General features: G+C 62.2%; 3 protein-coding genes across 8 annotated transcripts in view; 2 read left to right on the plus strand and 1 right to left on the minus strand.

Moving 5' to 3' along the window:
• Positions 1–5,767, plus strand: part of TANGO6 (transport and golgi organization 6 homolog) — a 29,942-nt gene extending 24,175 nt beyond the window's left edge. The window contains exons 16-18 of the mRNA XM_053271553.1: positions 1,295–1,446; positions 3,189–3,302; positions 5,313–5,767. Of these exons, the coding sequence (XP_053127528.1) occupies positions 1,295–1,446; positions 3,189–3,302; positions 5,313–5,489 (443 nt within the window). The 3' untranslated portion in view covers positions 5,490–5,767. The remainder of the gene's footprint in view (positions 1–1,294; positions 1,447–3,188; positions 3,303–5,312) is intronic.
• Positions 5,768–6,957: 1,190 nt separating this feature from the next.
• On the plus strand, positions 6,958–22,861 carry HAS3 (hyaluronan synthase 3). 5 transcript variants are annotated; one of them, XR_008311227.1, is made up of 5 exons: positions 14,854–15,612; positions 17,574–17,675; positions 17,846–19,228; positions 19,306–19,375; positions 20,462–22,861. XR_008311227.1 is itself a non-coding variant. In XM_053270672.1 (4 exons), exons 2-4 carry the CDS (start codon positions 14,983–14,985, stop codon positions 18,767–18,769), a joined length of 1,656 nt encoding a protein of 551 aa, XP_053126647.1. In that variant the 5' UTR covers positions 6,958–7,224; the 3' UTR covers positions 18,770–22,861. The 5 variants fall into 5 exon arrangements, 2 of the variants coding, with proteins under 2 accessions (XP_053126647.1, XP_053126646.1); XM_053270672.1 differs by adding an exon at positions 6,958–7,224 and having other exon boundaries at positions 14,983–15,612; positions 17,846–22,861; XR_008311226.1 differs by having other exon boundaries at positions 17,846–19,375.
• On the minus strand, positions 22,728–25,474 carry CHTF8 (chromosome transmission fidelity factor 8). 2 transcript variants are annotated; one of them, XM_053270673.1, is made up of 4 exons: positions 25,339–25,474; positions 24,985–25,027; positions 24,146–24,263; positions 22,728–24,045 (listed from the first exon to the last, which is right to left on the minus strand). In XM_053270673.1, exons 2-4 carry the CDS (start codon positions 25,005–25,007, stop codon positions 23,842–23,844), a joined length of 345 nt encoding a protein of 114 aa, XP_053126648.1. In that variant the 5' UTR covers positions 25,008–25,027; positions 25,339–25,474; the 3' UTR covers positions 22,728–23,841. The 2 variants fall into 2 exon arrangements, with proteins under 2 accessions (XP_053126648.1, XP_053126650.1); XM_053270675.1 differs by having other exon boundaries at positions 25,293–25,432.
• Positions 25,475–25,500: the final 26 nt, after the last annotated feature.

The following is a 25,500-nucleotide window of genomic DNA, read 5'->3' on the forward strand; positions in this document are numbered from 1 at the left end:
AGGCTCTGCTGCCATGATGATTTGGTTGTCGCATTCGCTGAGGGGGTTTGGCTGCAAACGGGGCCGGAGCGGTAGATCTCTGGCTGACTTGCAGGGGGGGGCGAGAGGGCTTTCTTGAGTCTCCCCATAGAGAGCAAGGAGGGAAAGCCACCACCCCCCCCGCCCCAGTGAGACTGCTGAAACAAAGAAAGTTTCAGGGAAACCGGGAGCGGATCGGGGCGCAAAAGGGCTGCCAACTCAGCTCTGGTACGGAGGGTCCATGCCTGGGCTCAGAGGCACCCTGTGCGCCTCCCCCCCCCTTAGGGTCATCTAGTGAGCTTCACAGTAGGCCCCACAGGGCTGACCCACCCCTGGCTCGAGGCCGGGAATTGCAGGCTCCAGAGGAGGTCACCGCAATGCCGGTGGGGGCCTGGGAGGTCCCTCCTCCGTCCGCACCCCCCTTTCTGGTGGCTTACGGAGGAGGCCTGGCTGTGTCCGGCCAAGGGGCAGAGGCGCGTCCTCTGCTGAGCTGCAGGCCTGGCCCTTGAGAGGCAGCAGGTGCTGCAGAGCCCAGCCCCCAGCGCCGCGCATCCGAGAGGCCGCCCTTGTCAAAAGGACGGGAGATCGCGGCTTCAGCCAGAGCCTAGCAGCGAGCGCCGGGCCACATCCTGTTCCAAAGCGCCTCTAGCCTGGCTGGTCAGCCCTTCTCCGAGCCAAGCCTGCCCCCCGCAGATTCCCGTGGCAACTGGTTCCACTTGCCAATCCGAGGGGGTGCCAGGGCAGTCGGCCTCTTGCTCTGGCCAGCGCTGGGCCCCTGGGGGTCGGCCTCTTGCCCGAGAAGCGGCATGTGGGCCGCTGCGTGCGCTTGCCAAAGCGTGTGATCCTGGCGGGTCAATAGCAGCCGGGCTCCGCAAGCCAAGGTGACCCCTGGGCTACAGCCGCAGAGCTGAGCCTCGTGATGCGCGCTCGGCGAGTCAAAGCAGCCCTGGCCCGTGGGGGGCACGGGGCGAGGCCGCTGCCTCCACAAGAGCCCCCCTCCTCCACCCACCCACCCCGGGGCCGGGCCGGGCTGCCTGGCGGTTCCCACACGTGTCGGAAAATCCGGGTTGGCGGAGAGGAGAGGAGAGGGCCCCGCGCCCGCCCAGCACGTGGGGCCCGTCCCCCGGTGCCCTCGCCCCACACCTCTGCCTCTCCTCCCTGCCCGATGTTCCCCGGAGCAGCCCTTTCCCCCAGAGAGAGGCCGGCTTGTCCGCCCGCCCGCCGCGCCGTTCTGCATGGACTGACCCCGGCGCTTCTCTCTGCCCTTGGCTTCCAGGAGACATGGTCTTCGCACACCGAGACCGGCTGATCCAGGCCTTTCTACGGGGAGCCCGGGATCCGGAGAGCAGCCTGCGGGCCAGCAGCCTCTCTAACTTGGGGGAGCTGTGCCGGATCCTTCAGTTCCAGCTGGGCTCTGTGGTCCACGAGGTATGGGCCCTGGGCACCTCCCCCCACTCCAGGGTGCCTTGGGGGGGCGGGGGGGGCGCAGAGGCCGTGCTCCAGACTGGACGCTTGAGCTCCCTGGACTGCCAGTGTGTCCCCCACCTGTGCTTTTTCCAGAGACGAGAGCCTTGTGGGGCTGAGCATGTCTTGGGGGGGCTCCCCCACCCCACCCTTAGTAGCCAAGAACTGGCTCTTGCAGAGGATCCTGAGCGCAGGCTGGCTAGCCCACGGTGCCCTTCATGGCCAAAGGTCTTGCGTTTCAGTGGCCAGGTTCCCTCCTCTGGTTCTGCTGCAGCCAGCTAGAGCGGGGCGGGGGCGGGGGGGGGGCAGCAGCAGCTCCTGGGGTCTGGTGATGCGCAGGTGCCAGTGGCAGCATCTTGGCCCTCCCTTGGAGACAGGCCAGCTCCGTGGGCTTCTGCAGAGAGCGGCTTCTGGGCCCTCTTGGGGCGAAACATTCCGTGTGCCATTCTGGAGTCCCTGGCGGGCCCGTTGGACCCTCCCTGTGGCTGGAGGCGCCTGCAGGGGTACACGCTGCACGTGGCACTCCTGCGTGACTCCCCCGCCTCTGGTTCTTGATTTCACGTGGCTGCTGTGGAGCTGCACTTCAGCATCCCCGATACATGATGTGTGGCGGGGAGAGGAGCGGGAGGCAAAATCCACCCTTCTGCCCCTCTGGGATCTCCACAGTTGTGAAGAGGCTGGTCAAAAGGGCACTGAGGGGAAGCTCACCGGTGTTAAGCGACTGGGGGCATCACCACCCACAGACCCCCCCCGACCCCCCCCCCGCCTTGCAGACGCCCTCTGGCCAAGGGACCCCCCCCACACACACACACACACTGGAGATGTGGGGCGCTGCCCCGCCGGCTGGGGGCTTCAGGCAGGCGGCACAAGCAAGCAATGGCCGTGCTGATCGCGTCCTGCACCACGCCGGGGTGCCCCTGTCCCTCTGCCAGGTTGAAGCCGGGGCACAGGGCGCCAGCCCAGGCACCCGCCCGCAGCCCTCTGCAGGGCAGTTGCACAGGGGTGTCAGGATCCGGGTGCGAGGGGACTTCTGCCGCCTCGTGCGCAAGCTCCTGTGTGGCTGCAGCCTGGTGCAGATTTCCAGTCACGCTTTTTTGTGTGTGTGCCAGAGGGAGGGAGGGAGGGGGGGCTGCTTCTGGCTCTGCAACAGGCCAGGTGCCAACTGAGTCAGCAAGAGCAGCGGCTGCAGAGGGGGAGGGGGAGGCTGCCCTTGAGAGATGGAGAGGAGGGAGACGGGGCAGGACGCCACTGCAGGTTCTGTCCCTTCCCCACGGCAGAACCCGCAGCTTAGAACTCCTTTCTGGCAAGAAGCCTCCCAGGCTGCAGATATCCTGAGTAGGCATAGGCCTCCATTGCTTCCCTCCGGCGGCAGTCTGGCCTGCTTTGGCCCTCATTCTGCGCCCAGAAAGCCAGAAGGGACCCGTTTCCCACGTGGCTCCTCCTCCAAATCAGCACAAAGGGTGGGCGATTCTGAGGGCCTCTGGCCACGTGCCTTTGCATGGGAGTCAGCCCTCCTCCTATTGGCTCCGTTGGCTGTCCAGAAGCGGCGCCCTCCCTTTCTGCTGCCTCCTCGGTCGCCCTGGTGGGGGTCTCGGGGGCACTTCAGGGCCACGCTCAGCTTTGCTGTGCAGCTTCGTGCCGGAGGGGACAGGCCCCGGAGGGATTCCTCCGCAGCTCAGGGGCTTCCTGCCTCTCTCTGCCTGCAGGTGAGCTCCTGCCTGGCCGCGATCGCACAGACCGACCCTGAGGCTGAAGTGCGGAGGGCCGCGGTCCACGTGGTGGTGCTTCTGCTGCGTGGGCTCAGCCAGAGAGCCACGGAGGTGAGCCGCCCGTCAGGATTCTGGGCAGCGGAGAGCCGCCTCTGCTCCCATGGGTGGGGGCTGGGAGCAAAAGCAGCCTCGCCAGGGCAGGCCTGCCCCACAGCTGCCCTTTGCACGCAGGCAGCCTCCAGTTCCCCGGTGGGGCTGGGAAAGACCCTGGATTGCTGGCTGCCAGTCAGAGCCGACAGTGCTGGGCTAGGTCTTCCCGGTGCCCTGACTTCCTACACGAAAGCATTTCCGCTCCGTGGGAGAGCGCTGGCCCTGCATGCCAGCATCTCCTGGTTGGGCTGGGAAAGACCCTCTTGTGAGACGCTGGAGAGCCACGGCCCGTCAGTGGAGGCAGTGCTGAGCAGTGGATGGTGGCTGGACAGGTGTGGGCCGCAGAGCCCCCAGCAGGGCTGCAGAGGGCGAGGAGCTGGGCGTGGCAACCTGCAAAGCCCTCTTGCAAGGCCGGAAGCCTGGCTTTTGCGATGGCTGCTGACTCTGCCGGGAAGGTGGTGGAGAGTCGCTTTCCTCTAGTCATTGCTGCAGACCGGAGGTGGAGGGCAGAGTCCTGGGGAGCCTGACCGGGGCCCTCCCATCCCTGGTGAGCTCCGAGGCCGAGGGCAGCGGAAGGAGACTCCTGGCCCCAGAGCCCCTCTTGCTGCTGGCCTGCCTCTCCGGCCCCACGCTGAGCTTGGCCCTGCTCTGTCCTCCTTGGGGCCTTGAGGGGCAGGCCAGCCCTTGGAAGCCCCACAGCCGGAGCCGGAGAAGCGCCAGCCGCCTTGAGGGGAGCGAGGGCAGGACTTCCAGGGATTTCCAGAAGACGGGCAACCCATGTTGGCAGAGGTGCCGATAGAAGCCGAAAGTGTTTAGCTGTCAGGCTGTTTCCTGCAAGAGTTTGGGTGGTTGTTGTTTTTCTAGCAGATGATAATTGCATTTCAGAAACACACCAGCCCACATCCATAGACACAGGCACAACACACACCCCTCTGACACGGTGACCTGCTCTGCTCCTGGCCAGTCTTTTAAGCGGGTGGGGGGGGGAAGCATGCTGCCCAGAACCAGCCTCTGTCCGGGGGAGGCTGTAAGGGATGAAGCCTGCTGCGAATGGGGCAGCCCCTGGCCCTGGGGAGCGTCCCGTCAGTGGAAGGGCCTGCTAGGAGACCTGTGCGGTGGGCCCTTGAGCAGGGGGATGGCACTAAGCCTCCCAGGGCTGCTCGGGACCCAGCTGTTGGAGGCCAAGCACCCAGCCTGCCTCTGAGGCCAGCTCTCTTTTGCTCCCTCCAGAGTGCTCGGGAGCTCCCGTCTCCTTGGCCAAGCCTTGTGGCAGTCTTGTGGGGCAGGGCAGGCTGAGTGAGCCCAAGGCCATTGCAGCTGGGGATTATGGGAGTTGGAGTCAACGACATCTGGGAATCCCGGTTACGGGGAACACTGCCGAGGAGTGACTGATGTCAAGCAATCAGGCCGGAGGGTCCCTTGCCTGCTTCTGCCTTGTGCCACGACTCTCTTCTGGTGTGCACCCAGCCCCAAAACAGGAGCCCAGCCCATGTCCTGCTTTCCCCCTTGCTTGCCTGTCCTCTGTAGCCGCAGATTGTGCTGAGCATCGTGCTACAGGTTGGTTGCACCAGAGGGACGGAGCTGGACGCTGGCACCGGGCCAGTGTTCTGGGAAGGGATCGAAGGGATCTCTGGGCTCGGCTCCTATGCCCGACGGAAGTGTCCCCTCCTTTTGAAGAGACCCTTTTCTGCTCCTCTGGCAGTCGGGGGGCAATGGCTGACGGACCCTGGCAGTAGGCAAAGCCCTTTTGGATATTGCTGTTCGCTCTGCCTCTCTGGCGTTCAGAGCGGATGTTGGTTTCCCGGCCCTCTGTGGAGAGGACAGCCTGCTGCGGCCCCCGCTCTGGAGTCAGCACACTCCATCCAGCTCGTAGCCCGGATCACAGCTGCTCCCTGGAATAGGAAACCTTTCCAGAACCTCCAGTGCTCTCACACAGACACCCTCTTTCTCTTTCTTTCTCTCTCTCTCCAGGTTCTCCGGGATGTGCTGCTGGACCTTTACCGCCTGCTCAAGTCCGTGGTGCGTTGTGAACGCGACGAGGTCACCGTGCTCCACGCCCAGCTGGCCTTGGAGGAGCTGGACGGCATCATGAGGCAGTTTCTGTTCCCCCAGCAGACCCTCGAGAAGAAGATTGTGGTCCTGCCTTGAGGATGCCCAGCCGGAGCGGGAGGTGGGAGCGCCCTGCCCCGGCCAGGCCTGCTTTCGGGGTCAGAGCAGCTGGCCTCCGGAGAGCCCCCTTGGCAAGCAGAAAGGATTTTGCCCCTGAGACAAGGAAAGGGTTGCCCCAGAAATCCTGCTCTGGCCCCGTGGAGGCTTCGCCTTTGGACAGAGGGCAGCAGCCAGGAGGGGGTGAGGCTGTCTTGGAGCAGCTTCTGGGACTGGTCAGTGTAAGAACGCAGTTCCCAATAAACAGTCTCATGTGGAAAGAGTGAGTGTGTGTGGGGGGTGGCGAGGAGGAAGCCTCCCCTGGCTGGGAGCCAGCTTGGGCATGGGAGGCTGCCACCCAGAGCTGGCCCAGCACAGGGGGCAGGAGCTAAGCCGTGAGGTCCTGGCTGGAATTCTTGCCCGGCCATCCACTCACTTGGCCTGAGGCAAGCTCCTGGCTTGCAGCTTCCACCACCTTTTCGTCCCTTTTCATGGGGCGTCACTTGTCCCCAAGAAGTGAACTGGAAAGGTGGCCCACCAGAGGCATCTGCTGGGCCACTGTGTGAAAGAGGATGCTGGGCTAGGGAGGCCTTGGGTGGGCTATCTTCAGTCCATCCCTGGAGGGCCCCTCTCAAGAGCATTCCCTTCTGCTGGTACAAGGCAGCGTTGTATGTGGGGTAGCCCCATGGCTCAGGGCATGTGTTTTGCATGCATGAGGTCCCCCACCCCCAGGCTGTCAGCCCCCACCCCAGTTGTAAAGACCCCCAGCGACAGGACTGGGCAGGACCTGAGACCTTGGCCAGGGGCCCTGAGCGGGATGGCTCAAGGGTCTGCCTGGAGGGTGGCGAATTCTGAGGAGGGAGAAGGGGGCCAACACTGGGGAGGGTCCTGGGAAGGTTGGGCTGGACTGTGCTTTGGCGGGGCTCCTTGCAGCCGGGGGCGCGGTGCTCTCCCGAGGGCCTGCCTTCGCTCCAGCACCGCGTGCCCCCCAGGCCGGGCCCTCCTTCGCCCCCGCCCTGCTCAGGCCGCAATCCAGCTGGTGCCTCCCGGGACCCCCAAGCCCCCACCCCGCAGCAAGAGGCCCCTGGGCCAGCACCCTGCTCCGTTGGTGCCTCCGTGCCGGGCCGCCCCGCCGCCGCCCGCCGCGTCCTCCCTGCCGCTGCTGCGCGTGCCGCGGTGGCCCGCAGAGGAGCCCGAGCGCCAACTTCGCCGAGCCGCCGCCGCCAGCGGGCTCCCCCCGCCCCGAGAAGAGCCGGCGAGTGTTGCTGCTGCCGCTGCCGGGCTGGGGCTGGTGGGCGCGATGCGGCTCGCGCTCGGCTCCCGGAATAGCTGCGCCGGCTGCGGCGCGTTGGAGGCGAGGAGGAGGAGGGCGGGGGAAGCGGGAGTGGAGCCGGCGCCCGCCCGCCCGCCCGCCCGGCATTGTCCTTGCAGGGCGGGCGCCGCTGCCGGCGGCTGCAGCAAGTCCCGGCGGCGCTTCCCCAGCTGCCGCGCGGCGGCTCCTCCTCGGCGGTCTCGGGGCGGCGGCGGCGGGCACTTCCCCCCGGGGTGGGGGCTCCGCCTCCTCCCGCGCCGGCGCCCGCAGCCCGAGGTGCAGCAGCAGCAGCAGCACGCTCCCGGCTCGGCTCCTGGGCAGGAGGGACTAGTGGGCAGCGCCGGGCCGCGGGAGGGGGTCCTCCTTCGCCCCGCCGGAGAGAGGCAGCAGAGCGCGAGAGACGCCGTCGTGCCTGAGCATCGAAAGGTGAGCCGAGGGCGGCGGGCGGGCGGGGGGGGATCACGATGGAGCAGGAGCTGCCGCCGGGGAGGTTCCCCCTTCCCGGGCGCTGCTGCTGCTGCTGCTGCTCGGCTCGCCTCTGCGTTCCCCGGCCAGCAGGCACCTCTGCTGGGCTCGGGGGTGCCGCCGCCGCCGCCGCCTTAGCTGGTCCTGCAGAGAAGAGAGCGGCTTGTGTGTGTGTGTGGGGGGTGTCATCCCCCCCCCGCTTGCCGGCGCGCTTCACACCCCGCCTTTGTGTCCTGGACCCGCCGCTCGGGGGGCCGGCCGAAGGGGTGTGCCGTGCGGCTGCCGTGCTCCCAGGTGGGACCCTGCTGCTGCTGCTGTTGTCCCTTGCTCGTGGGGCTCCCAGCTAGCCCCTGCGGCGGGCAGAGAGGGGGCCCCTGGCAGCTCTGTTGCCCGCCTCCAGCTGCCTCTGGCTACCGGGCTGGATCCCCGGTGGCGGCACACATCCCTGCCCCCTAGGAGCCCCTTCGGGGGACTGCCTGAGAGGGTGTGTGGCCAAGGGTCTCTCAGTGGCCGGGCTGCAGGCCAGGCTGTCAGGCGTTGCAGTGGGCTCCTGGCCTGTTCTAAGGCCAGCTGTCATCTCTTGAACTCGCTCCCTCCTCTGGAGAGTGGGAATTGCAGCCACCAACCTCTTGGGGTGGCTGCAAAGGTAAGAGGCGAGGACAGGATTCTTCTTAACTTGTAAAGAGCGGTGGCTGGAGCAAGTCTGTTGCTCTCTGGGTCTGTTCCGGGGGCTGCAGAGTGCCTGTGGGCGGCCTGGCCTGGCCTGGTTCCTTCTGAGCAACCAAACTGTGTGGTGTCATTTCAGCCAGAGGCAAGAGAGAACCTTGCAGGGGGTCTGTTCACTCTTGGGAGTGGGAGGCATTCTCCAGATCGTGTTGGAATTCAAGTAGCGTGGAGTTGGGCAGGTGAGGGCGAAGGCAGGCCCCCCAAGGAAAAGCTGCCGGCCTGCGTGGGCTGCCAAGGACATCTCTGTCTGTGCTTGTGGAGAGAGGAGCTATTGACCAGGGCGGGGGAGTGTCTCCATCTCAAAGCTCAGCCAGCTTCAGCCACACTCCCATGCTTGGCTCCTCTCTCTGCAGACAAGACTGGCCGCCCCTGAGGTTTACCGGGCAAGAAATCAAGGCCCCTTCCAAAGCCCCTTGAAAAACTACAACTCCCAGAATTCTCTGGCGAAACCCATGGAAGATCACAGTGCTTTTGGTTTTGAGTTTTGAGCACTGCTGGGGGATCCAAAGAGGTGGCCAGTTTGCAAAGAGGCCCCTATCTGAAGCCCCCCCCCCCCATGCCATCACACCTCTGAGGCAGGCTGCTTCTGGAGGAAGCTGCCCCATCTCCCTGAGTCCCTCTAAGGATGACCCTGGGCATCTTTTGGGCCAAACCAGCAGCCTGAGGGCTTTGGGGCATCCCCCTTGCCCCCTGGCCAACCTAAGAAGTGGTCTCTCCTCTCCTGCACTTTGGTCAACCACAGAGAAACTTGGAGGGCAGCCTGTCTTGGCTGTTCTGGCAAGAGGGTGACCATTTCCTCTAACAGTAAGTTTTCCTGTTTTTTAAAAATGTGTCTGGTCTTGAAAACAATGAAGTGGAGGGATTTTCTGACTGCCAAAGTGGCAGCGTCACTGACTCGCCTTCCTGGAGCTGTTGTGGGAGCAATGATGGCCAAGCAATGTTGAATCCATGGGTCATGACATCGTCCAAGTTGCTTTCGCTGGGGCCCTTTGTAGACTTGAGAAGGGAGGGGTCAGGATCAGTCCCCTGCATCGGAGCTTGGGATTCCCTTAAGGATGTAGCTATAATTGAGCGGATGGGTTCAAAGAATCTGGCCCTCCCAGCTCCTGAGGGTCCCCAACTCCAAACCCGAGGGGCTGCCGGGGAGAGGGGCAAACACGGCCCCTCTCCTGTAGCTACACCCCTTCCCTCATTCATTTCCGGGGGCATTGGCTACAGCTGTCAGCAGGGGCAGGCTGCTGAGGTGGCACAGACACGGCCGATTCCACCATGTCCCCCTTTGTGGGCTCTTGCTCCTAGCCTTGGGGTCCCTTTTTGGAGGCCAAGAGCCTCTAACTTGGGCCAGACTGGCCTTGGCAACAGAGAGAGGACCTCCTTTCCCATGGAGGATGTGGCTTGGCTTCTTCCCTTGAGCCACTTGGAAGCGGGAAGCACCTCCCTGCAAAACTCCTCCTTTCTCCCTGTTGAGACCAGCTCTGAGGAGTTGGGTGTGCTGATGCAAAGCGCGGGGGGGGGGGGACTTTCCTTGGAGCAGGACGGTGCCTCCCAGCGCTTACAACTGAAGGGACTGGGGAGGGGGTGTTGTCGTCAGCCCACCCTGCCCAGATTTCTCAAATTGCCTACAGTTGCGTTGGCATGGAAAGCCAGCATATACCAAGCCACAGACATGGGACAGGAGAGAAGTGTCCGCCATCAGGTGGGCCAAAACGCTGCTGGGCTAGGAAGACAGACATGATCTGAAGACTTCCGTCTCATGACAATTGGCTTTTGGTTCCAGGGCAAACACAAGGCTACCTGTGTCTGGCACTTGGGCCACAGGCCATTTGCTGACTGCTGGAGAAATCCCCTGGAAATGCCTTCCAGGAACCCACACACAGGCACGGGCACGCTGCCAGCCACTTCTCACACTGCACCGCTTCCAGCATTCCTTTCAATGGCCTCTGCACATGGATGCATCCCCAGGACTTCCCTTGTATCTCCTCAGGCCCCCTATGAGGCCCCTTTTGGCGTGGCCAGGGTGTAAGGGGCGCAGGACCCAAAGGCGTCTGCCAGGGCATCAACTGCCCGCCGAGAAGAGGTTGCAGCCGGCGACAGAGGCCTGACTCTCTTCTTGCCCCAGTTGCCCGCCTTGGGGGCAGCCTGGCCTTTGTCAGGAGATGCGTTTTGCATTCCCACTCCGTGTGGGGTCTGTGGCAGCCCCGGCGACAGGCTGGTGCTTCTCAGCTGAGTTCTTGGGGGCTCCCTAGAGTACCGCCTCGCAAGCAGGGCCTCTCTCTCTGGTTCCTTTCGAAGCCTGCTTCTCCCAGAGTGTCATGCTCTTGAGCAGAGGATGGTGTGCCTGGAAATAGGCATGCTCTTGTGTTAATGTTGTGTACCGCTCCTTGGCCTCTTGGCTAAGATCGTGTGTGTGTGTGTGTCATGTTGTGTAGAAAATGTGTGTCAAGCCGTATCTTTCGGACAAGTGACCAGCCCATGCAAATAGCCAACAGAGCATCTGCACACAGACTTGGGGCATCTCCAGGGCTTGAAAGGGAGCAGGGAGGTTGCTTTCCCGTCTCCGAATTCATGGGCCGCTTGGAGGATGGCTTTTGACAAGCCTGTGCTCAGTCACAAAGAAAGCCATCCATAGCAGAGGCAGGAGTTGAACCCCACCACGGAGGTATCCCGTTAACAGCGTTTTGAGGAGACGACAGGAATCCTCCGTCTTGAGCTGGGAGTGCTGAATTGAGTATTATTTATTTGTTCGGTTTCTATACCGCCCTTCCAAAAATGGCTCAGGGTGGTTTACACAGAGAAATAATAAAGAAATTAGATGGCTCCCTGTCCCCAAAGGGCTCACAATCTAAAAAGAAAGATGATATAGACTCCGGCAACAGCCACTGGAGGGGTGCTGTGCTGGGGGTGGAGAGGGCCAGTTGCTCTCCCCCAGCTCAGTAAAGAGAATTGTCACCTTGCAAAGTGCCTCTGTGCCAAGTTAGCAGGGGTACTGCTGCTCACTAGTCAGTTTGCTGACTTGAAGAGCTCCTGGAGACATGCAGTCTTTCTCAGGGGTCTGAAGGCCGCCGTGGGAGGGAAGAGGTGAGGTGGTCTGCTGCTCAGAAATGGGCTTGGGTCTGGGCTGTAGGCCCCCTCCAGCCTCCAAGGCAGGATGCCTCTGAGTCCCAGTTGCAGGGGAGTCCCAGCAGGAGGGAGGGCAGGCCCCTTTCAGCTCCTGCCTGTGGGCTTCCAGCAACATCAGGTGGGCCACTGTATGAAACAGGATGCCGGACTCGATGGGCCTTCTTGGGCCTGACCCAGCAGGGCTGTTCTTCGGTTCTTATGGGTCGGGGCTCTCCTTGCTCACCTTCTCTGTCACGGCAACAAACCAGTCTGCCTTGTGTGAGGGAGGAGTCTCCTTGTGCAAAACCCTTTCCTTTGAAACCAAGGGTGAGCTTCTCTCCTTCCGAGGCTTTTCCATCAGAAGCTGCAGCTTCTCTCGTGACCGGTGACCGTCCTCCTTTGGATGGGCGGCCACATGTGAGCGCTGTCAATGAATCTTCCCTTTTAGGGAGGGGCCCGAGCTCCGTGGAAGAGCCTCTGCTTTTCACGCAAAAGGCCCCAGCTCCACTCCCTGGCAGCGTCTCCGGGTAAGGCTGGGAGGGCTGCTGCCAGTCAGTGTAGACAGGGCTATGCTCGATGGGCCAAGGTCTGACTCTGTCAGGCAGCTCCCCCTGTGTGTAGCTCTTGGTTTCCCTTGCCCCCCACACCCCAGGGCTGGCCCGAGATCGAGCTGCATCTTTCTTCGGCAGCCCCTTACTTTTCGTTGCTGTCTGCAGACCCTTCCACACCTCTGACACACCATTTCTCATTGTCCTGTCAGTCAGCGCCCCCCCCCCCCATGTGGTTGGGCTTCCCTCACCACACTGGCTGAAGGGGGTGATGGGAGTTGTAGTCCAAGGCCATCTGAGGGCTCAGGCTGGGGACCCCAGCTGGACGTCAATGCCTTGGCCCAGCGGGATGGGACCCCCAACACCGCCAGGAGGTGACTAAAGCGGCTTCTGCCAGGGTGCTGCGACGAGCAGGGCTTGCAGGCCAGGCCTCACCGGCGCCTGGGTCCCCCTGCCCGCCCGAGGAGCTGCTGCGGCGCAAGTTCCTCCCTGGAAAGCTCATCTTTTATTCAGCGGCCTGCATGGAAAACAAGGGTGGCTGCGAACTTGAGCCAGGCAGGCTTTTCTTTCTGCAGACGCTGAATGGGGCGCGGGGGGGGGAGGGTGGGCTGGTGTCAAGGAAGCGGAGGAGGACTTGGAGGGGTCCCTGGGGAGGTGGGCGAGCAGAGGTGGCCCCCCAAGTCTCCTGGCTGCTCCCGCTCCCTGACCCTCTAGGCCCCGGGGCCCCCTCCAGCCTTGGGGGCTGCTGCCGCCATCCTCTGTGCGCTTCCCTAGGCGTGACCCCCCCGCGCCCGTTGACCTCCTCGGGTTCGCCAAGGCGCGCAGAGGGGTGGGGCGTTTAGCGCCATTCTCTCTGGGGGGGGGACACTGAGCGGAGGGGGGAGGGGGGCCCTTTGCTCTGGCGAGCCCCTCCAGCGGCTCCTCCCCCGAGAGTGAGAGCACGTCGACCTTGGCGGGCGCCTCCCTTCGGGGCTGCGCTGGGCTGGCAGGTGGGTGGCGGCACCTGCGAGGGCGGGGGCGAGGCCGGTCGCGCTCTGCTCCGCCCCCTGGTGGTGGTGGTGGGGGGGGGGGCTTCGCCTCCCTCCTCCCCCGACGGGGCTGGGATTGGGATTGGGCTCGGCGGCGGCGGTGGCTGCTGCTGCTGCTGCGCCTTAAAAGCGCCGCGCGCGACGGAGCGGGCGGGAGCCGCGGCACGGTGAGTCTGCTGGCGAGGCCGGGCTGGGCGCGCGGCGGGGCTGAGCGGAGCCGGAACGGTGGGCGGGTGGCGAGCGGACACTCTGTACATGCTCCGCGGTGGCCTTCTCTCTCGCTCTGGCTGGCCGGCTTTCCCGGCGAACGAAGGCAACTCACCATCCCTCCTGCGGACCTTGCCAGGCAGGGGGAGGAAGCGCCGCCGGGCTTGTGCCCCCCCCCGCTCCAAAGACCCCCATCATCCGCCCTGCGAGCGCCTGTCCCGGACGACTTGCAGCCCGGTCCTGGGCAGCTTTCCTCCTGCTCGGCAGAGGCAGCTCCCTGGAGCTCCCCAGCCCGCCGAGCCCCTTCCGAGCGGGGGCACCAGGGCTCGGTCGCGGGGCGGGCCGGGCGAGCAGTCTGCAGTGCGCCCCGCAGCAGGGGCAGCAGCGGGAGGCGACTTCTCGGGCGCTCCGGAGCCCGCTCAGTCTGGCCTGGGCGGCGGCACGTGCTGCCCTCGGGCTGCGCTGCTCCCTGCACGAGCCACCCGGACGCGGCCGGAGCGAGGAGCCGCTGCTTCGCCAGCCCGCTGCCCGCTCCTCGCCGGGGCGACAGGCGCAGCTGCGCGCCCTTGCAAGGCGGAGGGAGCCCGGGCAGGCAGCTCGGCCGCGGCAGTGTTGGCCGCTGCGCCGGGCGCCGACCGGCTCTGGGTGGCGGCCCCGAGGGAGGCGGGCAGGGCAGGGCAGGGCAGGCGCCTGGCTCGGTCCCCAGCAGCCTCTCCGGCTGCAAAAGGCTCCCCCCCGGTAGCCCGGCTGGGCTGCTGCCAGACCTCTCTGAGGCCACCAGGCAAAAGACGGAAGGGGGCAGGGCGGGCAGCTGAGACAGGAATGAGGGGCAGCAGATACTTTTTTGCGGGGCGGGGGGGGGTCAGGGGCCCAGCTATAACTTCCAAAAATGGCTCAGGGCGGTTTACACCGAGAAATCACAAATAAATAAGACGGCCCCCGGACCCCAAAGGACTCACAATCGAAAAAGAGACATGAGAGAGACACCAGCAACAGTCGCTTCAAAGAATGGCGGGGGGGGAGCTCCACCCCTCCCTGTTTTCTTCCTTATCTCCCTCACTCCAAGGGTCCCCTCCCCCCCAGCTATGTCCCTTGCTTGCCAACCCCTTGCAGGGGGGGCCGGAGCCCGGGGTAGAGCCCCCTCCTGGCAGGCCAGAAGCCCCCCCCCAATTCAGTTGCTGGCAGCATCTCCAGCTAGCTCGGACAAGGTCATGGGAAAGACCCCTCAGCCCGAGATCCAGGGAGCAGCTGGTGGGCAGTGTGGAGCCAGAGGAGCCATGGGGCTGGCCAGGCAGCTGCAGACACAGCCTGGTGTAACGCCAGACTAGAACTGGGGAGACCCGGGTTCTGATCCTCTCTCAGCCAAGGTGACCTTGGGCTTCTCTCCCTCGCCCAGGGGTTCTCAGACTTGTCTCTAGATGCTGTTGGACTACAACTTAAAAAAAAAAAAACCCTCCACAATGGCATGGGATGATGGGAGTTGTAGTCCAGCATCTGGAGATCCAAGCCCCGGCCCAGCTCCAGGAATGGTGTTTTATGTCTAGACTGTCTTTCCATATGGATGCACTCAAGGCGGCATATCGGTAACCCAGACTCCATACATTAAAGCCATGAACAGAGCACACCAGCAGCTGATCAGGCAAATGCAAGAGAATCCAGCTGCCGGGTGAATCCATTGTTCAGAAGCCTGTCTGAGCAGATGCGTCTTTTGCGAGTGGGCAGGAGGTGGCCAGTGAGAGTGCCTGCCTGGCTTCCAGTGGAAGGCAGTTCCACAGCCTTGGTGCCATCACGGACAAGGCCTGTCCTGGGGTCACACCTCTGGTGGCAGGGAGCCCAGCACAGGGACCCTCCAGAATGCACAGGCAGGCTCATGGGGGAGGGAGCTTCCTTTCGGTCCCCTGGCTGCTCCTCAGCGCTGTAGGTTTGTGTGAGGGGAAGAACCAGGGATGCTACCCAGAGGTTCTTGGAGGACGGAGGGAGGAGGCAAGTGTAGCGTAGTGCGAATGAGCACCCCGAGGGGGTGTGTGTGTGTGTCTTGGGGAGGCTCTGGCGTGGCTCCTCCTCCTGCCAGGCCCAGCTCATCTTCCTCCTCCTCCTCCTCCTCCCTGCAGATGCCAGTGAGTCTTTCCACAGCCCTGCGTGTTTTTGGGACCAGCCTCTTTGCCACGGCGGTGCTGGGGGGCATCCTCGCCGCCTACGTCACGGGCTACCAGTTCATCCACACCGAGAAGCACTACCTCTCCTTCGGCCTCTATGGGGCCATCCTGGGCCTGCACCTCTTCATCCAGAGCCTCTTTGCCTTCCTGGAGCACCGGCACATGCGCCTGGAGGGGGGGCGGCACCCCCCGCTGAAGCTGCAGGCCTCCGTGGCCCTGTGCATCGCTGCCTACCAGGAGGACCCCGACTACCTGTGCAAATGCCTGCGCTCCGTCCAGCGCATCTCCTTCCCCGGCCTCAAGGTGGTGCTGGTGGTGGACGGCAACGGGGAGGATGATGCCTACATGATGGACATCTTCAACGAGGTCATGGGCTCCGAGCGGACCGGCTGCTACGTCTGGAAGAGCAACTTCCACGCCAAGGGCAAGGGCGAGAGGGAAGGCAGCTGGCGCCGGGCCATGCAGCACGTCCAGGACCTCGTCCGCCACAACACCTACTCTTGCATCATGCAGAAGTGGGGCGGGAAGCGGGAGGTGATGTACACGGCCTTCCGCGCCCTGGGAGGCTCTGTGGACTATGTGCAGGTGGGTGCCAGGTGAGCGAAGCCACAGTGGGGGGTCCTCTCCCTCCACCCATGCCCCCCCCTCTCTCTCTCTCTCACACACACACACACCCTGGCCTCCACCTCCTTGTCTTCAGTTCACCCACATCTTTGCAGCCAGGCTCACAAAAGTTGGCCAAGAGTCCCATCTCTTGGCAGCAGCGATATAGGAAGGTGCTGAAAGGCATCATCTCATACTGCATGGGAGGAAGGCAGTGGGAAACCCCTCCTGCATTCTACCCAAGACAACCACAGGGCTCTGTGGGCGCCAGGAGTCGACGCCGTCGGCACACTTTACTTTACCATCTCATGGAATTAATACTTGCAGTGATTTGAGGCGCCTTCTGCGCCCCCTAGAGATGGGAAGTAGCTGTTAGCACTGCTGCATGGACAGCTCCGTCTGTGTTATAAACCCTTCTTTATCCCCCACCCGCCAAACCATTAGGATGAACTTGCAGTCAGTCTTGCACAGAGGGAAGGGTTGGGGTCCCAATGAATAGATGGTTGCCCTCTCCCCATGGAGTAATCTGTGGAGGACATTCCTGCCAATGGTTATTTCCATTCCTCTGACAACAGCCTTAACATTTTGCAGTGGTTTTTGTGTTGTTAAAACTGTTCAAAGCTTTCAAAACACCGTTGCAGATTGGGCTGCTGTGGCCCTGTGATGGTCCAGACGATCAAAGCATGAGAACCCATGGAACGCTGAAAGGCTTGCCATGGAACATAGGAAGCTGCCTTCTACCAAAGGCATCCATCTAGCTCAGTATGGTCTCCACAGATTGGCAGTGGCTTCTCCAAGGAATCTCTCTCAGCCTGATCTTGGAGATGCTGCCAGGGAGGGAACTTGGAACCTTCTGCTCTTCCCAGAGTGGCTCAATCCCTTAAGGGGAATCTCTTCCAGTTGTCACACATCAAGTCTCCCATTCATAGGCAACCAGGGTGGACCCTGCTTAGCTAAGGGGACAAGTCATGCTTGCTACCAGAAGACCGGCTCTCCTCCTCATGCTGTCCCTCGTTTCCATCTCTAGGGGTGCAGATCTTGTCGAGAATCACCATGAGCATTCTGTCCCCCGACACACACACACACACACACACCCCGCAAGGTGGTCCTGACCACCCCAGCTGGTTATGGACTATCTCCTGCAATGCAGCCCTGGCCAAAACACATGGAGAAAGAGAGACATCCCGTCTCTGGCACATGGCCGGCAAACCAGAAATGTGGAGGATGCACAGCAGGAAAAGAGATGCAAACTCATGGAGGGAGGCAGGGATTTGACTTCCTTGGCTCAGGCCCTGAGAGGGGACCAGGACGGGGTGGGGCTGCTTCTGAGGTTTTGCTGGGTCTCTTTCTTCCTCTCGCTCCAGAGCTAAACTGTGCAAGCAGCCCACCAGCTGAGCACTAGGTGAACATATGGAGCCGCTTTCTACTGAGTCAGATCCTTGGGCCATCTAGCTCAGGACTGCCTACTCTGACTGGCAGCAGCTCTCAGATTTCAGGCAGGGCCTTTTCCCTTTTCGCCCTACCTGGAGATACCGCCCGGGACCAAATTTGGGGCGCTCTGCATGTACAGCAGCGGCTCTGCTGCGACAGCCCAACACCCTGCAGCCAGACACACCCAGCCCATCCCACCACCCCAGGACTCTGCCCTCTTGCTCTGTTGCCTGTGCGTACCCGGCCCCTGCTCCTTGAGTAAGGCAGGAGGAAGGTGTGGAGCTTCCGTTCTGGGGTTTGAGGCCCACTTCTGTGCTTTTGCTCCCTGCCCCCCGCCCCCCCCCCAAAAGCCCAGGGCTCCTCTGCTGCTGGTGCTCCTCTCTCGGCTTTTGGCTGCCATCGGCTGGGTTCTTGGAGCACAGCCATCCCGCAGTCCTTCTGTCGGGTGGGGCGGGATTTGCCTCTGGGTGAGTGCCCCCCCGCCCTGATGCCCCCCTCTTGCTCCCTGGCAGGTCTGCGACTCGGACACCGTCCTGGACCCGGCCTGCACCGTGGAGATGCTGCGCCTCTTGGAGGAGGATCCCCGCGTGGGGGGAGTTGGCGGCGACGTCCAGGTGCGTACGGACGTCAAGGGTGGCGCGGTCAGCTCCCGAAAGGGAAGGCGCCTTCTGGGCCCCCATACCCAGATGGGGCACGCTGGGGCCGCCTGCGTCTCCTCGGATGGAGGCGCTGGGCGAGAGGCCCCTGCTCAGCCAGCCTTGTCCTCTTCCCCGCCCCGGTCCAGATCCTGAACAAGTACGACTCCTGGATCTCCTTCCTGAGCAGCGTGCGCTACTGGATGGCCTTCAACGTGGAGCGGGCCTGCCAGTCCTACTTCGGCTGTGTCCAGTGCATCAGTGGGCCCCTGGGCATGTACCGCAACGCCCTGCTGCAGCGCTTCCTGGAGGACTGGTACCACCAGACCTTCCTGGGCAGCAAGTGCAGCTTCGGGGACGACCGGCACCTCACCAACCGCGTCCTGAGCCTGGGCTACCGGACGAAGTACACGGCCCGCTCCAAGTGCCTGACCGAGACGCCCACCCGCTACCTGCGCTGGCTGAACCAGCAGACGCGCTGGAGCAAGTCCTACTTCCGGGAGTGGCTCTACAACGCCCTCTGGTTCCACAAGCACCACCTCTGGATGACCTACGAGTCGGTGGTGACCGGCTTCTTCCCCTTCTTCCTCATCGCCACCGTCATCCAGCTCTTCTACCGCGGGCGCGTCTGGAACATCCTCCTCTTCCTGCTGACGGTGCAGCTGGTGGGCATCGTCAAGGCCACCTACGCCTGCTTCCTACGCGGCAACGCCGAGATGATCTTCATGTCCCTCTACTCCCTGCTCTACATGTCCAGCCTCCTGCCGGCCAAGATGTTTGCCATCGCCACCATCACCAAGTCGGGCTGGGGCACCTCCGGGCGCAGGACCGTCGTGGTCAACTTCATCGGCCTCATCCCCGTCTCGGTCTGGGTGGCCGTGCTGCTGGGCGGGCTGGCCTACACCGCCTACTGCCAGGACCTCTTCACGGACACGGAGCTGGTCTTCCTCGTCTCGGGGGCCATCCTGTACGCCTGCTACTGGGTGGCGCTGCTCACCCTCTACCTGGCCATCGTGGCTCGGCGCTGCGGCAAGCCCCCGGAGCAGGACCGCCTGGCCTTCGCGGAGGTGTGAGGCTGAGTGCCGGGGCCACCGAAGACTTGGCAGTGTCTGGCCCGTGTCGCTGTGGGGCTGCAGGAGGGCTGGCCCCATCCTGCTGGGGACACGGTCTCGTTTTGAAAGGGCCGTCTGGGGAGCAAGTGGGCACGCAAGGGAGTCCGACATCTGACCTCGTGGGATGGAGACTGCCGTGCCCCGCTGGCCTTGTTCCTGCCCAAGGGAGTGCCGAAGCCTCACGGGCTCCTGGGGTGACCACGCTGGCTGGCTGGCTGGGGGAACGGCCTTCTCTCCAAGCTGACCTGCCACTCTATGCAAACGGCTCTGCCTCCTACGGAACAGCCCGGCGCAGGAGGGACGGGAGGCGGCTTCCTGCACGCGCCAAGGCAGGGGGCTGTCTTCCTTGGCCATGAAGCTGGGGCAGTCGCCTCTTGGGAGAGACCTGTTGAAGAAGGTATCTTCCTGTGCCTAGTGAAGGTGAGCCCTTTGCGGGGTTGGGTTCTCCTTAAAGGGGGCTGCTTTAAGGAGTCCACAAGGTCGATGTCTGCTTTCAGGTGATAAAGAAGCAGAATTTGGGCCGCTGACACCAAGGGACTGCCTTCCGAGTCTTGGAAGTTCTCCAAGGTGAGCCCAGCACAGCCCGGTGTGGCCGTCTCCAGGGCTGGCCTGGTGGTGTGTGGACGTGATGAGTGGGCCACAAAGCGGGAGTGGCCTGGGGTGGTCTCCGGCTTGCTCTGGACTTCTGAGCTGGGCCACCTACCTGGGCCTTTGCCCCACACCCTCCTTGGTGCACCACCAATCGCTCCTGCCCCCCACCAGGTCACTCTAGGCCCTGCTGGCTGTATGGGTGCTGGCTGCATTCCTGCCGCCCGCCTGCCCTTGGCCTCCCCAGCAGGGAGAGCAGGCTCCGGAGATGGGCCAGGCCCTTTCCAAAGCCAAGGAGCAGCTTAACGCTGTGAATCAGGCTGGCAGGCAGTCTGCCTTCCCCCCTTCCTGTCGGCCTCTTGGCCGGTGCCTCGGGACCCTCTGGTGCTCCCCCAACAGACTCTCCCCCCCGGTGCTGTCCCAACACGGCCACGTTGCTGCTTTCCCCACTCCCAGGAAAAGAGAAGTGGGGAGGGGGGAACGGTGCTGTTTCATGGCCACCCAGTCTGCCTGCCCCGTTCTGGGTTCTCAACCTGCATCTCGGTCAGGTCTCTTCTCCCACCTAGTCCTGAGCCCTTAAACACCTCCCAGCCGCCACCTGTGTGTGTGTTGAAGCAGGGCTCCTCCTCTATGCAGAAGACCTAGAGCTGTGGGGGTGGAGACAGCTTGGATGGCAACCTCATGCAGCTGAGGGGTGTGTGTGTGTGCAATCTGTCCTTCCCTTCTTGCTGTTGGGCGAGGCGGGCAGGGTGGGGATACCTCGGACCCTCGTCCATCCTTTCTGGGGTCTCCAGAAGCTGTTGGGCTACAACTCCCCTTACCTCCAGCTCCCAGGGCCAACCCTGGCTCTAGCAAATCCAGTCTGTTCATCCCGGGGGTGTACATAGAGGGGGGGCCCCATGCCTTCTCTTGCCCCAGATGGGCACAATCTGGTACCTGGTGCAGAACTTGTATTCCCGACAATGGCAGCTTCCACTCTTTTTTGGGGGGAAACATCAAAAAGGAAGTTTGTAACATTTGTATTTTTACATGCCTTTTGAAAAGACGCGAATGCAATATTTGCAGAATATTCCAGCGGGTGCTTGGATGGAGTTCCTTGAGGAATGCCTTTCCTCATTTCTCTGCCGCTACCTCTCCTTGGGCTTCCGTGCTGCTCTTTCTCCTGCGCCTGAAGGGTAAGCACTAGTGCTGGGCTCTGCACCCCTTTCCAAGCAGGGGCCACCTTGTCAAAAGCCCTTCTGTATGAGAGCCATTTCTCACCAAACGGACCTCTACATGGTGCTGCGATTTCCCCTTGAAGAGCAACAGAACTTTGTTGGGCCCCAGTGCTTAGAAGGTGTGCACGGAGTCCTGGGAGGTGTAGTATTTCCCTGTGCTTTCCCCATAGAGCCCTGTGAGGAAAGCACTAGGAAAGACTACAGTGCCTTCCAAGAGAGCTCCGCTTTCCCCAGGAGAACCCCACTGGCGCTGGGCAAAGCACTGTGCCATGGGAACGGCCCCCGCTGTGTGGTGTCGGGAGGCGTTGTGTGGAGTACTCCGCTCTGGCCGGAGCTGCACACAAACCAAATGAACAGTTGTTTGGGGAGCCGGGCTCAGGGTTCCAGCTCCCCATGCTGGAAACCTACCAGCCCCCTTGGTTCTCTTGCTTGGCGTTCTCACCCTTGACAGACAGGACACCTGTTCCCTCTCCCAACCAGCTCAAGTGGGCCCTTGCAGAAGGGGTCACCACCTCCGGACTTCCCCTGCCAGTGGGCGGTTGCAGAGAATGTAGAAGTAACCCGTTCTGATCTAGTCTGCTTAGAGCAGAGGCATTTATCATCACCTCCAGACCAAAGAGGTTCTTATGAGCATGCTCACCCATTAAGTAGGATCCCTCTATGACATCCCCCTTAAGGAAAAAAAAAAGGGGGGGGCCCAAATCATCCCTGTCATTCACAAAGTCCACGTTAAAGAATCTAGAATTCTGCAACCGGACAATTCAAATTCTGCAATTTTATTTTATTGGTAAACTGGCTGACTTGCATGGTTTGCTTCAGATATGCAATTTGGGGTTTTTGAGCAGCGGATTGGGGGGAGGGAGTCTTTTCTAAATGGGATTTTTTGCTCCAAATCCAAAATGCCCCAACTGACCAGCAGTGCTTGTTTTGACCATGCTTGTTTTGAACTAAAAGAAAGCCAAGCAGCTGCTCAGGACCCCACAAGAGAGGCTTCTGCATTGACAGGGTATTCTGTGCTTGGATTCAGGGGAGGCCTGCTCCACCTTCTAGCTTTTGTGTTCTTCAGGGGCCCTATCCTGACGTGTTCCCTTGCAGCCCTTTCTTTGGAGGCTGGCACACTGTGGTCTACCTTGTCTTGCTGCTGCTGCTGCTGCCTTGACTTCTTCTTCCACACCAGAGCCGTCCCTCCTTCCTTCGCTTGAGCCCACGGCGCCAATTCCTGCCCCTTCCCACACCGAGCCTGAACTGTGCCCACTTTGGCACCTGCCGATCTCTGCCTCTCGGTTTCATCCGAGGCAGCAGGGATAGGAAAAGCAGCCTGTGGTGTGGAGGAGCAGGGCCATGAGGCGGGTGGGGAAAGGGCTGGTCGACCCTGCCAGCATGTCTTCGAGACGGACCTGGCTGCTCTGCGGAGGGACTGTAAGAGGAGCAAGGGTGATTCAGGGCGGCGGCTGTTGCTGCTCTGGAGTCTGTCCTGTGTTGTCTGCAGCCATCTAGGAAAGGCAGCGGCTCCTAGGATGTGGGGCCCCTCCATGCAAGATGCAGGCTGGAACTAGACTGCCCCAGTTGTGGGCCTGAGACATCCTCCCTTCTTTCCCTCCAGCATGCCATGTGAGTGAGAGAGCGAGCAGGAAGGGCTGGCCCCCCACTGCTCTGCCTCGTAGGGCTCCTGCCAGGTGAGGAAGGGAAGGTTCCAAGGGTGCCCGCTGGCCCTCGGAGGCAAATTGGGCTAGGAGGGCTTGCAGCCCATATGTGGCTGCCTTCTTTGGCTTCCCCACATGGGTCTCAGAGCACAGACAGGGCTGATCAGCGCTGGGGGGCTTGTGGCTCTGGTGGCCCACCCCCCACAACACTGTGACAAAAGGTGGGGAGCTGCCCCCTCCTGCCGTGCTTCCTTGGGAACGTCTGCAAGGCTGCTGCTGCCCCCCAGCGGCCTGAGCTGGTCCCAGGCATGGGGGTGGGGGGGTGCCTGGGCCTCGGCTCCAACCGTTTCTCCGCTCCGGGCTGCCTGTCTGCCTTTTTCTACATTGATCCCTTTGGGTTTCCTTATTTAAGATGAGGTTTGTAGGATTTTTTGTACTCTTTTGGTAATGATACTAGTTGACTGCTTAAAGTTATTTGTAAGCGTATTTATTTTTTACCTGCATTTTCGTATTTTTTAAAAAGGTCAAGGTTTGGGTTTTTTTACAACAATGAGTTTGTAACAAACAACATTAACAACAATAATAAAAATACCTTGTGAACAGGCCGAGGGTATGTATGGGGTCTCTTTGCTGCCTCCTCCCACTATGGGCACCCCAAGCTACTTGTGCTGCCAGGAAAGGGGGCAGGTAGAGGCACAAGACGCAGCCGTCAGTTCTGGGGCAAAGAAATGGGTCCGGGGAGGCCAGGCAGACACCCACAGCAGGACTCCCGTTGCCCTCGCCCTGGTCTTTCCTGAAGGCGTGGAAAAGCTCCTTTGTTGGATGCAGAAGAGCCCAGCCGGGCAGCTCTTTGGCATTCTGGCTGGGCAGTCTGCAGGCAAAGGCACAGGGGCCGGGCCCAAGAAAGAGCGCTGAGCACCTCTAGCCTGGCGTCAGGAAGTCAGAAGGGGGGATTGAGTGGCCAGCACCATTCCAGGACCTGCCAGAATGAGGCCTCTGAGGTTCTGGCTTGCGGAGATAGTTGGTGGGAACAGAGGCAGGGTGGGCTTCATGGCATCACAAGCTCTTGGCAGAGGAACGAATCTGAGAACAATCCCCGCCCCCCAACCCAGAATGTCCCCGGAACTGGGATCTAACTTGTATTTGGCACTCTTAAAGCCCATGTCCCGCCTGCTTGTTCCCTGGTCTCACGTGCCGGGCTTCGTTGGCATCCTCAAAAAGATGCTGCTCTGAATCCTGCTCTACTGGACAAAGGCAGGACATGGGCTCCCACCCCGTCATCCTTGGGAAAGGTGCTGGCTGTGTAGGCACTGTAGGCAGAGATGCCAGGTGCTCTCCCTGGCCATAGTCCCAAGGGGCCAGGCAGATGCCAGCTGACCCCACCTCCCAAGGACTGGCCTCCCCTCCGTGGGCCACTTCACCAAGGCAAAGGATCTGGGTTCCAAAGAAGCTGGCCAAGAGGGCTGGATTTGTCTCCATGGGCTCTGCAGATGCTTCTCCTCTGGCGAGGGGGCAGGGTCCTCTCTCTCTCTCTCCTGGTGTGCTCCGAGGCAGAAGCTCTCCTGCCAGCGGGTCAGGCGCTCGCTCAGGCCCTCTTGGCCACACTGGTAATGATGGGCTTGGGGCGGGTCTTGAAGAGCAGCTTCTTCTTGATGAGGGCAGCCACTCCGTAGTGTGGGGCCGAGCCCAACTCCCCGGCAGCCTGCTTGGCCAAGACGGCAAAGGGTTTCTCCAGCAGGACCACCTTCCCGTACAGGATGTGATGGCCCACAATGAGCACAGGCACTCCCTGGGGAGAGGAGGAGAGAACATCGGCTCAGGAGCTACACAACACACGGCTCCACACCGGCCAGTCTCCCCCCCCCCGCAAGGCCCAGGCGCCCCCTCACCTCCTTGGTGTAATGCAGGTCCCCCAGGAGCTTCCCAGCTAGGCCCGTCCCGCAGCGCGACTCTAACTCGCCTTGGAGTTCCATCAGCACCCACTCGGGCAGGCTTCCAGGCCCCTCTCTGCAGGCAAAAGGGTGGGGCGGGTTACAGGGGGGAAGGCTGGGGGTCATCCATGCAGGGCGCGGCTGTCTGGAACCTCATGCTCAGAGGCTGCTCTGGAGACCAGCTGTCGGGCAGCTACAGCACAGATGGGCTGAGGTCCCTGTGCCCTGCCTGCGGGCCGCCATGAGGAACAGGAAAGCTGGAGCAGACGGGGCTGTGGGTCTGATCCAGAAGAGTTCTTAGGTCCCGCCCACGAGCCGCAGCAAAAGACCCTCACCCTGATACACGCAGGTCGGTGGAGATGGGGTCACAGCTCAGTGGAAGAGTATCGGCTTTGCGTGCAGAAGGTCCCCGGTTCAATCCCTGGCGGCATCTCCAGGTAGGGCTGGGAAATGGCCTGAAACCTTGGAGTGCTCCCGCCGGTCAGAGTAGCCGGTACTGAGCTAGGTGGACCAAGGGTCTGACTCTACAAGGCAGCATCCTATGTCCCCATAAGGGCCCGTGTGGTGCAATGGTTAAGAGAGCTGGACTAGGGCTGGGGAGACCCGAGTCCCCATTCAGCCACGACACTCACTTGGGTGACTCTGGGCCAGTTGCATATCTCTCTGCCTAACCTACCTCACAGGGATGTCGTGAGGAGAAACATAACCATGTGCACTGCTCTGGGCTCCTTGGAGGAAGAGCGGGAGATAAATGCAATAAATAAATAACACAAATAGAAAAGCCCAGAGAGACTCACCTGGAAACCACAACTTGCACCATGGCTCCTCCAGGCCTCCCCCCTGCAAAGACGAGAAGAGATGCTTCAGAGACCTCGCCAAGTTAGCCCCCCTCCCACGGGGGGGGGTGGTCCCGGTGGAGACCCCCCCCCTCGGCCGGCCAAGCGCAGAGTGGCTCATGCCCTCCAGCAGCGCTGCCAGCGTCCAGGTGCTGCCACCCCATGGCGCGCTGTGGGGCGGCCCTGCCAGAGGGCTGGGCAGGAAGCGCCGCCGCTTTCCAGCGGTTAGGAAGGATGCCCGAAGGGGCGGGGGGGGGGGACAAGCTCGCCTCCCGTCGCAGGGGGTTCCGCAGGCCTGCAGAGAGAAGCGCTCACCTGCTCCCGAGGCGGCGGGGGCTCTCTCGCCTCTCTCCGCACCACGAAGGCGGCACTCAGGACAGGAGCCCGCTCACCCCGGAAGCTCCGCCCCTCCCGGAAGTGCCGCCCTCCACTTCCGCTTCCGGGCCGAGGGGGCGGTGCGCACGTGGCGGCGGCGGC

The sequence above is a fragment of the Hemicordylus capensis genome, chromosome 9, assembly GCF_027244095.1.
Source record: "Hemicordylus capensis ecotype Gifberg chromosome 9, rHemCap1.1.pri, whole genome shotgun sequence".
Lineage (NCBI taxonomy): Eukaryota > Metazoa > Chordata > Lepidosauria > Squamata > Cordylidae > Hemicordylus > Hemicordylus capensis.